The sequence below is a fragment of the Notothenia rossii genome (genome assembly GCF_949606895.1).
Source record: "Notothenia rossii genome assembly, chromosome: 10".
In the NCBI taxonomy this organism is placed as follows: Eukaryota; Metazoa; Chordata; class Actinopteri; order Perciformes; family Nototheniidae; genus Notothenia; species Notothenia rossii.
The window spans coordinates 23,598,436-23,613,020 of NC_136908.1; the positions used below are offsets into that span (position 1 = coordinate 23,598,436).

Sequence of the window (14,585 nt, forward strand, 5' to 3'; positions counted from 1 at the left end):
TTTCAGTGCAGAATCAAATTTTATTCATTGGGCACAATTTCCCTGCAAGATTCCTCGCCGTCCACTTCCCCGGTAGCCTGTGCCGACGTCCTTATAATGGTCGTCACAGTGAAAGCACCTGGAAATGTGGTAGGCCTTCCTGAATTCCCTTTTGTGTCCCTCTGTTAAGAGATTCCAGTTGACGACACCTGAAGTAAAATGTCATAAGACAATTACAATTCAGACAGAAAAAGAACAAAACCTTAAATTGAGTTGACCTTACTCTTAGTCAATCAACTTTTTTAGTTCAACCAAACTCATAATACTAGGATAGGAGAAGGCAGAAGTAAAGACACTTAATAAACTTACTGTCAAGCCAGTTGCAGTGGGTTTCCTTTTGGAATGACCACTGGCTCACGATGTAGTTCAAGTTCTTGCAGGTAAGGGCTAGCGTGCAGATGGCAGGATCACCATCCTCAAGGATCCTCCGGATTATGCCTTCAGGCAGCTGTAGATATAAAACACGACTTAATACGAAATCCTTTCAAGCTAAATATTATTGTAGGTCTCTATTGTTATTGTCTCTACTGTCAAAACTAAAAGCAATTGTAAATACATTCCTGCAATATGCCAATGGCCACCTTCTCCTGGGAGATATCCATTCTGGCACTCAGTCGTGGCACTCTGAACACTGGCTGAAGGGTTCCCTCGAGCAAGCTTCTGGCCTCCAGAGTCCAGAAGGCAAACCTTTGGCCATGCCTTTGAAACAATAAGAACAAGATGTAGTCTAAAGTATTGCATAGGGAAAGGCCAAGGCATTGGTGCACAATTGATATGCATTAATAATCTCAACAGGTATTGCCATCCAGAGTCTTACAGCTCTTGTTACTGATGGTCTACTGATCTGTAGATGGTAGGGGTGTAACGGTATACGTACCCGTACCGAGATTATTCGGTACGGGCCATTTCGGTTCGATACACATGTGTACCGAACGAATATAACGTTAAACGGAAAAAATTGAGAACGTGAACAACTTCTTGGAAGTAATCTCAGGTGCTGCATCGCAGCGTTCAGAGTAATTTGCTCACATTGGGTTCAACGCGTCATAGAGCGAGCAAGTAATTTCATTGGACGAGAGGCATACTATGAGAGCTGGTCAGAAGGATGCGTTCAAATGTAGTCAGTAATTTGAGGAACTGTCGAAATGGCGAACGCAGATAAAGTTGAGCTCGAAAATCTTCCAGCATCATTGAAGTCTCCAGTTTGGGAACATTTTGGTTTCGCAGTTACGTAAAAGGATGACGGACAAAGACAAGTGGACCGAACCAAAGATGTTTGTCGGCATTGTTCAACTAAAACTGGTTACACGGCTGGCAATACATCAAACTTGCATACTCATTTGAAAAGGCATCACCCGAACGTGAATATCACCGGTACCAAAAGAAAAAATACTGAAGTGCAAACCCAACTCCCGCTAGCATTTAAGCCTCCACCACTCGCAAAAAGTTCAGACCGAGCCAAAGCTATTACAAACGCCAAATATCCTTATTTTGCGATGTTAGCAAAGCGCTACCTGGCTGTGTCTGCTACCTCTGTCCCTAGCGAGAGGGTGTTCTCCACAGCAGGAGACATTGTTAGTGCCAGCAGATCTGCCCTTTCGGCAAACAATGTGGACAAGTTAATTTTTCTTTCAAAAAACATGAAAATACAATGACAAGCAAGTCATAATGTCAAACTGGCTGCTTAGGTACCAGTACAGGACAGTTCAAATACTCATTATTTCAGTTCATCGAAATGCTGCACCTTAAATATTTATTTTATTTTGTATTTATTCGAGTGAATATTCACAGTTTAATAATAATAAAAACAAATATATATATGTTATGTTCTCTGATAATTTTTTCTGCTGTACCGAAAACGTACCGAACCGAGACCTAAAAACCGGGTTACGTACCGAACCGAAATGTTTGTGAACCGTTACACCCCTAGTAGATGGTTAACCTAATATAACTAACAGATGTTCTATTGACATGCTACTGAGTTTGTTGAGAGATTGTAGATAATCTACAAGTGACCCTAAAAAAAAATTGTTAGTGAAATTAAAACACACATATTGTTAAGGGCTTTCATACCTTTGTATTTCAAAATGCTCCATGAGAAGAAGACACCACCACTTCCGAATCAAAGGCATGTCCATCTGAATGAAGTGACTAAGACAATTTTTCTTCAAGATGAGCAGTACGATGCAACATAAGCAACACTTTAAGTAGGCATTTACTTCTTTGATAAAACAAAATCATAAACTAACCTCCTGGAATTCAAACCCGGCGCTTGTAACAATGGACAGAGTATACTGGAACAGAGAAGATGGAAAACAAAGCATTATATTTACAATGTTTACAGAAGCCTGCAAACGTACCAACTGATACCCCACCATAAGCATAAAAATCCTGCAGTCATTTCCACAGATCTGGTGTGGCAAGCCCTAAAATCAACAACAAAAAAGATAACATTAAATACATGACTGATAGATAGGGGTAGATGATGGGGGTTATGGCAGTGTGCTTTGCCTTGCACAAAGCCAGGTGTTTGATGAAGTCTGCTTTGCGCATCAGCGTTGACTGGCAGTAGAAGCAGTGGAAATGACATTGTGGTCGGCAATTTAATGCACATCTGTGAAGGGTATACCCTTAAACATAAGAACATAGAATAGTATTATTATTATTTTGTGATCATATTATTTTAAAGTGTAAATTATGAATACCAAACATCTGAATTAAGTAACTGGTCACCACAAACAAAATTGCTCAAATGGAACTGATCACTGGTCCGGCAGTGGCTCAGTCAGTAGGGGCTTGGACTGTGAGCCGTAGGGTTGCCGGTTCAAGTCCCCGAACAGACCTAAATATGGAGTGTGGACTGCTACTTGGAGAGGTCCCAGTTCACCTCCTGCCCTGCCGTGGTGCCCTTGAGCAAGGCACCGGACATCCCCTCCCCCCCCACTCCCATTGCTCCCCGGGCGCTGTGCAATAGCTGCCCACTGCTCCTAGTACTAGACTCCTGGTACTAGGACGGGTTAAATGCAGAGAACAAATTTCACTGTGTGTGCTGTGTGCTCTGCATGTGTGACCATTAAAGAGGGTTTCATCCCTCCCTATTCTCATAAAATTCAGGCTGCTTTTAATGCAGACACATTGCAACTCCATTTGCATTTCACAAGAGAATGTTTTCAAACGTTACCTTCATGGAGAACTGCACGGTTGAAGTGGCTCTCTAAATGGGCTTGGACCTTGTTCAATTTGGCTGGGTGGAACACATTTGAGGCACATAATGCAGTGAAAGTCTTTGCAGCACGTAGTACATCGCTTTAAGTCGGGCAAGGATCTCCCCTCTCGGATTGTAATATCCATCTTGAAAAAGAGAGAGCCTAGTTGGTCAAACTGAACATTTTGAAATAATTTCACAGACAGACATAAATTAGGCCTAATTGTTAGATTCTGACACGACAGATTCTAACCTACAGAATAGGCCGACATAATAACTGACTAAAACACCTCACGCAATATTACAAAACATGTCAAAATGATGAGACTGTCTGATAACACGTAGTATGGAGTAAACAGGCAGTCAGCACAGTTAAGATTATTTACAATGAATTCAAATAGTGATACAATGACTATTAAAGAGCAACTTCCAGGTTAAAGACATCTGTGAATAAATGTGTAGGAAAATGATGAATACACTAGATTTTCCCAAAAATATACACTACAGTGACATCTGGCGTCGTTTTTGTAAGAAATGTTCACTTCCTCATAAAAAAGCCTCCGCACGTGACCTCCCGCGTGTGACGTAACATGGGGGAAACAACGGGGAGAGCGGCCGGTCTAACGTATGAATAAACATGGATCACAATGCTAGTTTTGACACAGAAGAGGGTTGAAAATATATATTCGAATGCATATGATTACAATTATGAGCCTGCTAGACGTCCAAGAGACCAGGAGCAGCCAAGGATTAGAAAAAATAACTGCCATCGGAGAGAAATGGAGCTTTGGTGTGTGGAGAACCAGTGGAGAACAGAGCAGCTGTCTTGGTGAGTGACCGGCGTTAGCATGTTAGCTAAGTCAGTCACATCACAACATTGTAAAGTTAGCAATCATATATCAGGCTATAACTAAAGTAGTATTGATAATATAGTAACGTTACTGGCAGGACTGTTGATACTGATCCATAACAGAAACTAATGCGCAAGTATCAGCCGTAGCTCGCGTTACCTAATGCAACTCCACACTACGGTGCTATGTACCGGGGGAGAGACGCGAGATACGGCTGATATTTGACGATCTGGCGGAGAAAGGTTGTGGAGCCTCCGTTGATATGCCTTTGTAAATGGCTTGATGGAAAGCAGGTGTGTAGTCGGGGAGGGTGCACAGCTGATTGCAGCAGGTGAGTGGAGGTTGAGCCGGGAGCCAGGAGTGACAGCCACCACGCCCACACAAACAACAAAGACAGGGGGAAACAAATAAACACAAAGGAGACGGCTGGAGCAGTACAGCCACCACAGCGTTACCTAATTCAGTGTGCGAAAAAGTACACGTCCCACCGTCCGGGACGTGTTATTTACAATATCGGACAAGTAGATCTTTCAATTGACTTGTCCGGCGGACAAGTGACGTTTTTCGCCCTGATTTATTGAAAAATTATTGATAAATTCAGTTTACAAAAGGCAGAACTCATTCGCAAATTGTACGTGTCCACCATTGTTCGTTTAGAAATGTTAGTTTCGGTTCTGCTTGTCGATTCCTAAGGAAATGCATCTCGCCGCTTTCTGTACAGTAGACGGGGGCGGGGCGGGAAGTGTAGCACAGTGGCAGAGTTGGGAAGCAAAACTCGGTTCCGAGTAGGAACAAGAAATAACAATTGCCCGGTCCCGGGATTGATAAGAGTTGTGAGGACAGGAGGCCGAGCCCCGCGGACCGCAGCTCTCTCTCTCTATGCTCCGTATCAGCTGATCGCTGCACGGTGCGGCTCAGCGTCTCTCTCTCTCTCTCTTTCTACACACAGCGGATCTGATGCCCGTTTAACAGCCTCATCTTTGTCAAACTTTCTTATGTTCTTTCTTTAACGCGTAATGAAGGTTATTAAGCGTTTTAGCTCCTGTGTTGTTAATATTGACTGCCATTTCATTTATGAAGTGTAGCAGCCTCCCTGTGTCCTAGCGCTTTCCTCACATCCCCGGACCCCCAGACTCGGAGGAGCACAGGGATGTCAGTATTGTTTATGAAGCAGGGTATAGAAAGTACATTATTGAAATGAAAATACTATTTATTTACTTTTACAAACAGTGAGCAGCTGGGCAGCTGCAGCATGTGTATTGCAGGACATGTGTAAGCGTGCAAGCGTCTTTGAGTTGTAGAAAAGCGCTAGGCCTATAGGCTATAAATATAATATATTATTATTATTATTATTATTATAAGGCCTATGCGTTGAACATGTGTGGTTGGACTCTGTCTCACAGGCAGGTTGCAGTGTAACATCAGAGGAGACTGGGCCAATTGTACATTCTCAAACTGCACCACTTAAAACTAAATAAACAATGCAGAGATTATTTTCATATAATTCTATTCAATAACCGTAATAGATTAAACAGTATGAAGTGATTTGTAAATAGGAATACAGATTTGACTTAATGTTTTCATAAATATATTTTTCTCCCAGTTTTTCATGGGACTTATTTTTACCCTCTCAAAGAACCGGAATCGAGAACCGAAAATGACTGGAATCGAAAAGCAGAACCGGAATCGTTCAAATCCAAACGATACCCAACCCTATGTGTGATGCAGTAAAATCTCACCGCTCACTTACGTTAGCGGTGTCGTAAAACCGTGGGAAAATGTAAAATACGATGGAGAAGAAGAAGATTCCAGTCACCCCAATTTGTGTCCATTCTGGACAAGTGAAAAATGTATTCGGACAAGTAAATTGCCAAACTCACTTGTCCATGGACAAGTACTCTCTAAAAACTTTTTCTCACACTGAACTCCACACTACGTCTTATGGTGCCGTGTACCGGAGGGGAGAGAGAGCAGCGAAGGGGGGAGAGAGAGAGAGCAGCGAAGGGGGGGAGAGAGATGTAATACGGTTTCTTGATAAAGCTGTGGAGAAGGAGTATGTGCTGCAGGGAGGTGGATGCACAACGCACCCAGGAACGAACGCTAGCTCCGGTCCTTTTCCCGTGAGGCAAACTGTGGACTCGATGCCCTGACAGGCTTGATTTTGTGCAACTTGCACAAACACAAGCTCACTATGATTACAAATGGTGAAATGCAATGTAAAATTACCGAAAAAATACCAGCTCACTAAATCACAACCGCTCAAACCAACTACAAACTACTACCGCGGAATGGGCAGAGAACGAGTCAGAGAAAGTTAACTCCCCTATGTGACGTAATATGACGCGTTTGACGGATGACGTTAAAAAAAAGAAGCAGTTTTTAGTAGCAGAGCTCAAAATTTCTCCTTTCCCTCTAAATTCCTGCCCTTATGTTTCGTAAAACATATCAAATCCTACATTCACTTTTTTAATTGTAATTTTCAAGCAAGTTTAAGCATAAATGTAGATAAAAAACCAACCCGCAAGATGCTCTTTAAAGATGCATTTACACTGAAGACAGAACTTAGGCTACTGCTGATTTAATGTAGTGGACAGACACATCATATTGACATGCTTTTGTCATCCTTTGAAGTTTAATTAATTAGCTGACTATAATGAATGATCAGGGTTGGGAAGTTTACTTTTGAAACGTAGTAGGTTGCAGATTACTAATTTCCCTGTTAAAAATGTAATAAGTAATGTAACTGACTATGTAACTATTTGTATTGATATTCTAATGTTAATTATGGGTCTTTTTTTTTTTTTTTTTGTGAGTCACTTTAGATAAAAGCCTCTGCTAAGTAACATAACCATAACATACGGTTTCATTAAATAAATAAACAAAAAGGCTACCAGTTGTTTTTGCAGCGAGTCATCATAGGGCCTAGGCGAACAGATTACTGTTTCCCTGTAAAACTCACATTTAGCACGTGTTGCTTGTATTGCTGTAAACTTTAAACAAACAACACGATTCACATTACTCACACTCTTACTGTAATTAGTGATTACATCAACAATTAATGTAGGACACCTAGTTGGGCTTGCCAAAATCACCCTACAGTTTCATTAAACAAATAATCAAATATGCTAACAGTTTATTTTGCCGAAAGCTATAGCTAACGAATAATTGTTTTTAGTGCCTTTAATACGGGTAGAAGCTATCATAAGCTAACAGGTGATTGTTTGTATTGCCTTAAGACTATCATAGTTAACGTTAGCTAATCACACTTCATTTCAAGACACCGGAATTGTTATTAATGTTAAACAAATAAAACTTTAAAAGCACTTCACATTACTCATACTCACATGTGCGTTGTCATTCATATTAATGTCTCCTGCTCGCTAGGTGGCAGTGTAACTAAAAGCTGTTTGCGATCCGCCTTTGAAAAGAGGGAAGAAGGGCCCAGAAAGTGCGGGTCAGAAAATTGGATGTATAATAAGAACTACGGGTCAAAAAACGCGGTCTGCGAGGCTGCAGTTTAATGCTACTTCTGAGTCGATCTCTTTTCTATACACGCCGGAGGCGGGCAGCGTCAGGTAAAAAAAAGTTATTTAGCCTTCCCAAACCTGAGCCTCACGCGCCGCCTATGACTATGTTGTATATTTATTAATACAGTAAGGTAATTCTTAAATACATAAACTATACTTTTTTTCTCACCGAACGAAAGCCACCCAATGGCTAACGCTTTTACTGACTACCATCTATCATCCAATCAGAGGCATCGGTGCTGCTCTCAATTTAGCGGGTACACTTCATACACTTTCGACAAAGAGCTTTCCATATTCGACGCATAGCGAAGTTAACTAGCATTGTTTTGGTTAAAAGAAAGTATGCGGGATTAAAGTACGGTTTTAAATAGTATCATGGATTTCTGTTTGTTGTGAGTTATGTTAAAAACATCATGCAGGCTTCTCTTCTGGGTCGATTGTTTTCTTACTTCGCTCACTTACTTGCTAACTAGCTAATGCTAAAGCTAACTCGAACACAACATACTAATAGTGGATCGTGGAAAAACTTCCCTTTTTGTCTTCACGTGAAGTCGCTCGTAAACAAGAGGTCAGTATGTGTGAGTGTGTCATATTAGTGTGTGGTAGTCAAAACCTTTATTTCTTAACCATAGCTTGTATCTAATTTGCCATCTGTTTTTCTGTTATCAACATTCTGTCACGTCGCCCTTTAGTTTCACTTAAAGCCGCTGAATGTTCGCCTCATTCTTTAAACCATAGAAAACATGATGTACTGCTAGCACATCACCGGCTTATGGTCGTGTTTCAGTGTGTTGATACCAGTAGTGGAACAATTATTAAGATATTTATCTTAAGAAGTGGAATTGTCAATATTTGGGTGTGGAGTAAAAGCCCTGCGTTTAATATATTCTTTAAATAAAAGCAATATATTATGAGCACCAACATGTACTTAAGTTTAATGTTCAGCTTCCTACTGTTTATTTGACACCTTGTACTATCAGGTGACCTTATCAACATTTTTCCTGGATTTTCTGAAATCAGAAATCACTGACAGTTTGGATGGCCGTGGCTCCCGCCTTGATGGCAGATAAGATAATAGTCCTTGATGATGACGATGAAGAGGATATCCCTCAACCCTCCTGCTCTGCCTCTTCCTACCAGCTCAAAGCCAAACTCATCTCCCCCCTCAGAGCTCCGCAGCCTGCCCCTACCCACATTACACAGTCACCTTTTGCCTCTGCCAAGAAGAACCCACAGGTTCTGCAGGCCACCAACCAGAAGTTGTTTACTGAAGTGAGTTCATACCAAGTGCATATTAAGTGGTTTGTCATTGTGTCATAACGGTGCTTTTTGTATTGTTCCACGAACTTCAGAGATTATTATATTAGGTAGGTTTTCTGTAAATAACAGGGGTTGAACTCTAGACAAATGTACAGTCCAAGCTATATTAAACTTTGGCTGGTTAATTTATTTATTTATTACCGTAAAGACACAGTGATATTATTACATTTGCTAGTCATTGCAGAGATCTTTGTATCAAGAACCTGACCACAAGTTTGATTAGATGTGCAAAACTTCCATCTTAACTCTTGACAATAGTCGTCATACACAGAGAGTTGTCATTTCCTTGACAATACATCAAAACAGGATGTGAACTAGACACACCTGAATCCCATATGCTGATAGTGGTAGTGTTTTTATTGATTTTCTATAAAAACACCTTGCCTTTAATCCTTCATATTTTCTTTCCTCTTAGTTTGTGGAGCACTGCACCGTTCTCACCCAGGACTGCCCTGAGGTCTTAACTTTTCTCCAAACCAAACATGCCAAGGCCTCCCCCGACTATCTGTCATCGGTGGAGTTCAGGAACACCTTGGGACGATGTTTGACTCGCGCTCAGGACAACCGTTCCAAAGCCTTTGTCTACATCAGTGAACTGTGCACTGCACTCAAGCAGAATGCAGCCAAGAGGAGGCTGACCCTATCCAAGGTTGAACCCCGCCCTTCTACCTCAACATCAAGTTCTTTCCGTTCTTCCTCTTTTATGCTAAAAAATGAAGACGAGACTAAAGTGAAGATGGACGAGGAAGACGGAGGGGTGAACCCGGCAGCGGAGGATAAGGAACCATCCACCTCAGGGCTGCAGGAGGACCAGGAAGCAGAGAAAAAAACAAAGAGGGCATCCAGAAAACAGGTTAGTGGTGACAACTACTAGGTATGGTTTTTTGATCATAATTACCTTAATATAACTACGCTGTTTATTTCTTTTAATAGTCATGTTTTCAGTGTTTATGAAACGTTTTCTCAAACAAGTAAAAAGATGAAAATATATAAAAGTATGAATAAACAATAATCACTGAATTGCTCATATAATCAGTTGTAATCTGGTAAATAATCAGGATAAAGGAAACGTTTAATGATTTCAAAACTAGGGAAGTTATTTGTAAATGTGGTTATAAACCCATCATTTATTTCACTGTTCAGCAAAATGGCCTTATGATGTATTTTGTTTTTTATGGCCACAATTAGTGCTTTATTAATAGGGAGTAATGTCACCTGATTTACTCGGTAGCGTTAGAAACCATTAACCAATCACAAAATATATATTATTTGTTTTGAACTTTACCCCTGACCAGCTTGAGAGATGTAGAGCCAAGTAACACCAAACAACCCGGGTTAAACGTCTACATTTAGGATATGACCTCTGTGTGAGCAAACACACCTGACCCTTCATGTCTTTTCTCAATGACTCTCAGATAGCCTACCTGGAGAACCTCCTGAAGCTTTACAACGATGAGATCTGCCGCCTGCAGCAGGCCGAGCTGAGTGTGGACGACCTTGGAAAGGAGGGCTCTTCGTACATCCAGGAACACAAGCTGAAACGCAAGGTCAGGCTGGGGCTCCGCTTGTTACAAACCCTGCTGAAAAAGAACCATAGCACCAGATGATTATAATCACACCTGTCCTAACTTTCTTACTGTCCTATTCTCCTCCTCCAGATGATGAAGATTTATGAAAAGCTGTGTGAACTAAAGAGCTGCAACACGCTAACCGGCCGAGTCATGGAGCAGAGGATCAGCTACAAAAGCACCCGTTACCCTGAGATCAACAGGAGGGTGGGTGTTGGTGGTTTAAATAGTTATACGTGTTGAAATGAAAGTCAAATACTGGGATAAACTGAGTATACTATTAGTCTAACTAACCAATATATTAGCAATAACCTCTAACCCTCTCACCGATATCTTGATGTCAGCAGTATTTGTTTCACATATAATATGAGCCTCCTACAGCTAACGTCCATCTTGCATGAAATTGATTTTTATCACTATCAGCTAGATTTGACAAATACATAGAGCACAATACAAAACAGAAAATGACAGAACCTTAAAAAGTGTTGAATCTTAATAGTTTTGAACAAGGATCTTCAGAATGTTATATCAAGAAGTCTGGTGATATAATATAGACTTAGGTTGGAAGCTGTTATATTTCCTATTACTTTATTTCTATGTGGTTGAATTTGATATGCTCCTGATTCCTTACCCTATGTTCCTTCCTCCTTTCAGATTGAGCGCTTCATCAACGGTCCTGAGGCGCAGAGGAACCCTCCGGATTACCATGACATCCTCCAGCAGGTGCTGCGCGCCAACGAGCGCCACAACCTGTGCCTGACCCGGAAACTGCTGAACCAGATCGCCCAGGAGGCTTTCAGAGAGACCGGGAGCCGCATGCAGGAGAGGCGTCACCTTGACCTGGTGTACAACTTCGGCTCGCGCATCACTGACACCTACAAGCCCGGTAAGGTTCAAGGGAGGAGGTCTGTCTGCTGAAGCTTTGGCAGACTGACAGTATTCTGACTTTACTGAAAGCTAGGTTATTAACACAAATGTGACAGTAATTACACTACAAAAAAACACATTTTTGTTCTCTTAGTAGAACTAAACCGTTTAGAACAAAGAAAACAATATAACATAAGCGCAACATTAACTATTTTCTATAAACTGAAATGGTGTATGCTCAAGCAAAACTTCTTTGTGTCTACCCTATTTACAATTCACAACCTATGTTGGGAAAAAAAGGTCAAGTCTGACAAAATCCCTACCATATTTAGGACAATGCATCAGCCTACCTCTCTATATTTGTGACCTGCTCTATCGAAATCAGTTGCATTGACCCGAAGACACATGTTGAGATGTATACACTGTTGGAAAGAGGAGATTCATAGCTTTCTAATGATATCAGGATTGTTTTTGTACTCCAAATATTAAGCGAAATATGTCACATTATATAATGATTGTTAGAGTCATCATTTTGAGAAAAAGGCCTTCAAAGTTTTGTCTTCTCTGGAATCCATCGATCTGATTGATTATTAGCGGAGCAAATGATCAAAATACTACGGAGGGAAGGTGTGTGTGTGTGTGTGTGTGTGTGTGTGTGTGTGTGTGTGTGTGTGTGTGTGTGTGTGTGTGTGTGTGTGTGTGTGTGTGTGTGTGTGTGTGTGTGTGTGTGTGTGTGTGTGTGTGTGTGTGTGTGTGTGTGTGTGTGTGTGTGTGTGTGTGTGTGTGTGTGTGTGTGTGTGTGTGTGTGTGTGTGTGTGTGTGTGTGTGTGTGTGTGTGTGTGTGTGTGTGTGTGTGTGTGTGTGTGTGTGTGTGTGTGTGTGTGTGTGTGTGTAATTTTGCGTATTGTGTTTGTTTCGCGGGGAAAACACTCACGAGAAACACCGGCTGTTGCTATGCCTGCTGTGACGTAAAGTTACTCCGTTCTCCGATTGTAATTATGCCGTTACAAGCTTCAAAGTTGTATTTATCATCTGAATTTGCCGAAACAAGTTTAATATTCTGAAAGCCAAGACTTTGTTTATTTGAAATCAGATGAAAACAAACTGTAACGGGCCCTGCCGTGTTATTTATGATATGCTGCAGAAGAGCAGATTGCCTTTACAAGCTTAAAGGATATATTTATCGTGTGAGTTTTAAATAAAAGTTTCATATTCTGAAAGCCAAGACTTTGTTTGTTTAAAATCAAACAAAACACCCGAACCCCATTGTTTTTTACGCAAATCCACGTTTATTTTTTAAATGAGCCGTTGCGACTTCCGACTGATTTCGATAGAGCGGGACACATTTGTTCCTACTTTTTTTTATCTTAAAAGTAAATTGCTTTTATATGAAATGCATAGATTTTTCACCATATTATTAGCAATGTACATTCCTCGTCCCTCATTTGAACAACACTCAGACACTTTCTTTGATGTGTTTCTCAACGGGACGTAGATCTGGTTCGAAGTTCAAAGGAAAGGGGTATGACAGCTGGCAGATCAGGCCCATATGATAGACGTGTGGTATTGCCGGTGCAAAGACTGAGTTACTTCAAATGTTTTGCATTTCCTATTTGACTAATTTATTGTACACCCCCCTCTACAGCCTCAGACCCGGCTCTGTCGGACACCTCCCTGCAGCGGAAGCTTCGTTCGAACAGAGAAATGGCCATGTCCCGTCTCGATGAGGTTATCACCAAGTTTGCTGTCAAGCAGGATGACACGGAGGAGCAGGAGAGGGCCAAACGACTGCAGAAACACGGCAAAGACAGAAAGGTATGGAGCAGGAAAATCACCTGCTGCTTTCAGTGTGCTGATGTTTTCTTATTTATGTATAATGTCTCAAATCTTACATGACAGAACTTTCTATCAACACATGAAGGCACCGTAGTGGGGGGATTCTATAATATAAGCTTACCTTATCTGCTGTTCCTCTCATTATAAAAAGAGTGGACAGCCGTAATGTAAGGGCAACTTTTAGCAAATAAGATCAAACTCTGACTTTTACATGTCCTATCTATTTCAGGCCAACAAATCAGAAAATGGAGAAGAAGAAAAGGAGGTGAATGGCAATGCACAGGAGGAGGAGGAGGAAGAAGAAAAGGTGGAGGAGGAGGAGGATGATGATGATGAAGATGAGTCGTCAGACACTGACATCGAGGAAGAGATCCAGGCCAGCACTCAGCAAGCTGGAGGTCAGAGTTCACATTGTGATGGTTCATGTGTTTGGTGTCCTGCTAATGTCAACATGCGTCTCAAACATATTTGGGTTTATTTTTCAACAAGCGCTTCTCTCTCCGATGACATTGGGTTAGGAATGGCTCGATTAGGGATACATGTCTCCTGAGTTTCTCTGTTGCAAATGTCATTAATTTCCCTCTTTGTATAGACGATGATGATGAGGAGGACGGTAACGAGGCAGAACCTGCGTGTGACGCTGCCGACAAGGAGGATCAGACGGATCAGTTAGCAGGAAGTGTTACCAGAGATGAAGAAGGAAACGCGAAAGAGGACGACGAGGAGCAGCCAAGTGGACTCAGTCCTCTTTCTGAGGACAGCGGCTCCCAAGTCTCTCCGCTGTCCGACCTCCCCTCCCCTAGACAGAGCCCCAGCCAATCAGAGCCCATGAAGACTGAGGAGAAGACGCCGCTGTCTAATGGCGTCCCCGCAGCATTAGAGGAACCCGCAGATTCCTCCAATCACGTTTCAGTCGTGCCTGTGAGCACCAGCAAAGGCACTAAGGGCGCTGCAGACGTATTTTCAGCAGCAGCCAATGGGGGGACTGTGCCGCTGTCGCCAATAGTCATCGTAGAAAATGGCAACACACAGACCAACGGCACGTCGCCGCCGCCCAGCATCAGAGCCACGAGGAGCCAGAAGAGGAAGAGGGAGGAAATGACACCCGGGAACTCCCGAAACTCAAAGCACATACTCATCCAGGACAGGTACAGGCTTCATTTGGTTAGAGCAAACTGGTGGCTGTTTCCTGCTGCCAGGGAGTTAACCTGTTCTACCTGATCTGAAATGAATGATTCACTTTCACCTTTGTACTCTCAGTCTCAATGAACAGAAACTAGCCACTACTTGCTGAAGATCAAAATAGTCCTTAGTATAGAATAATAAACCACATTTTTAAATGCCACTTTCAAAGATGGTAACCGTGACATGG

General features: G+C 41.8%; 2 protein-coding genes across 5 annotated transcripts in view; one reads left to right on the forward strand and one right to left on the reverse strand.

Moving 5' to 3' along the window:
- LOC307021306 (uncharacterized protein) lies at positions 1 to 7,571 on the reverse strand. 2 transcript variants are annotated; one of them, XM_079653303.1, is made up of 8 exons: positions 7,440 to 7,571; positions 3,221 to 3,390; positions 2,415 to 2,465; positions 2,289 to 2,333; positions 2,113 to 2,177; positions 600 to 738; positions 349 to 487; positions 1 to 188 (listed from the first exon to the last, which is right to left on the reverse strand). In XM_079653303.1, the coding sequence occupies exons 2-8, from the start codon at positions 3,224 to 3,226 to the stop codon at positions 25 to 27; spliced, it is 609 nt and encodes a 202-aa protein (XP_079509429.1). In that variant the 5' UTR covers positions 3,227 to 3,390; positions 7,440 to 7,571; the 3' UTR covers positions 1 to 24. The 2 variants fall into 2 exon arrangements, 1 of the variants encoding a protein (XP_079509429.1); XR_013803116.1 differs by lacking the exons at positions 1 to 188; positions 349 to 487 and having other exon boundaries at positions 603 to 738; positions 2,113 to 2,190; positions 2,289 to 2,669; positions 7,440 to 7,568.
- Positions 7,509 to 14,585, forward strand: part of daxx (death-domain associated protein) — an 8,572-nt gene continuing 1,495 nt past the window's right edge. The window contains exons 1-10 of one of the 3 annotated variants that reach the window (XM_079653300.1): positions 7,509 to 7,670; positions 8,174 to 8,190; positions 8,643 to 8,894; positions 9,358 to 9,795; positions 10,358 to 10,489; positions 10,601 to 10,717; positions 11,165 to 11,396; positions 13,023 to 13,192; positions 13,443 to 13,611; positions 13,806 to 14,361. In XM_079653300.1, coding sequence (XP_079509426.1) covers positions 7,616 to 7,670; positions 8,174 to 8,190; positions 8,643 to 8,894; positions 9,358 to 9,795; positions 10,358 to 10,489; positions 10,601 to 10,717; positions 11,165 to 11,396; positions 13,023 to 13,192; positions 13,443 to 13,611; positions 13,806 to 14,361 — 2,138 coding nt within the window. In that variant the 5' untranslated portion in view covers positions 7,509 to 7,615. The other 2 variants (XM_079653301.1, XM_079653302.1) reach the window with 2 other exon arrangements.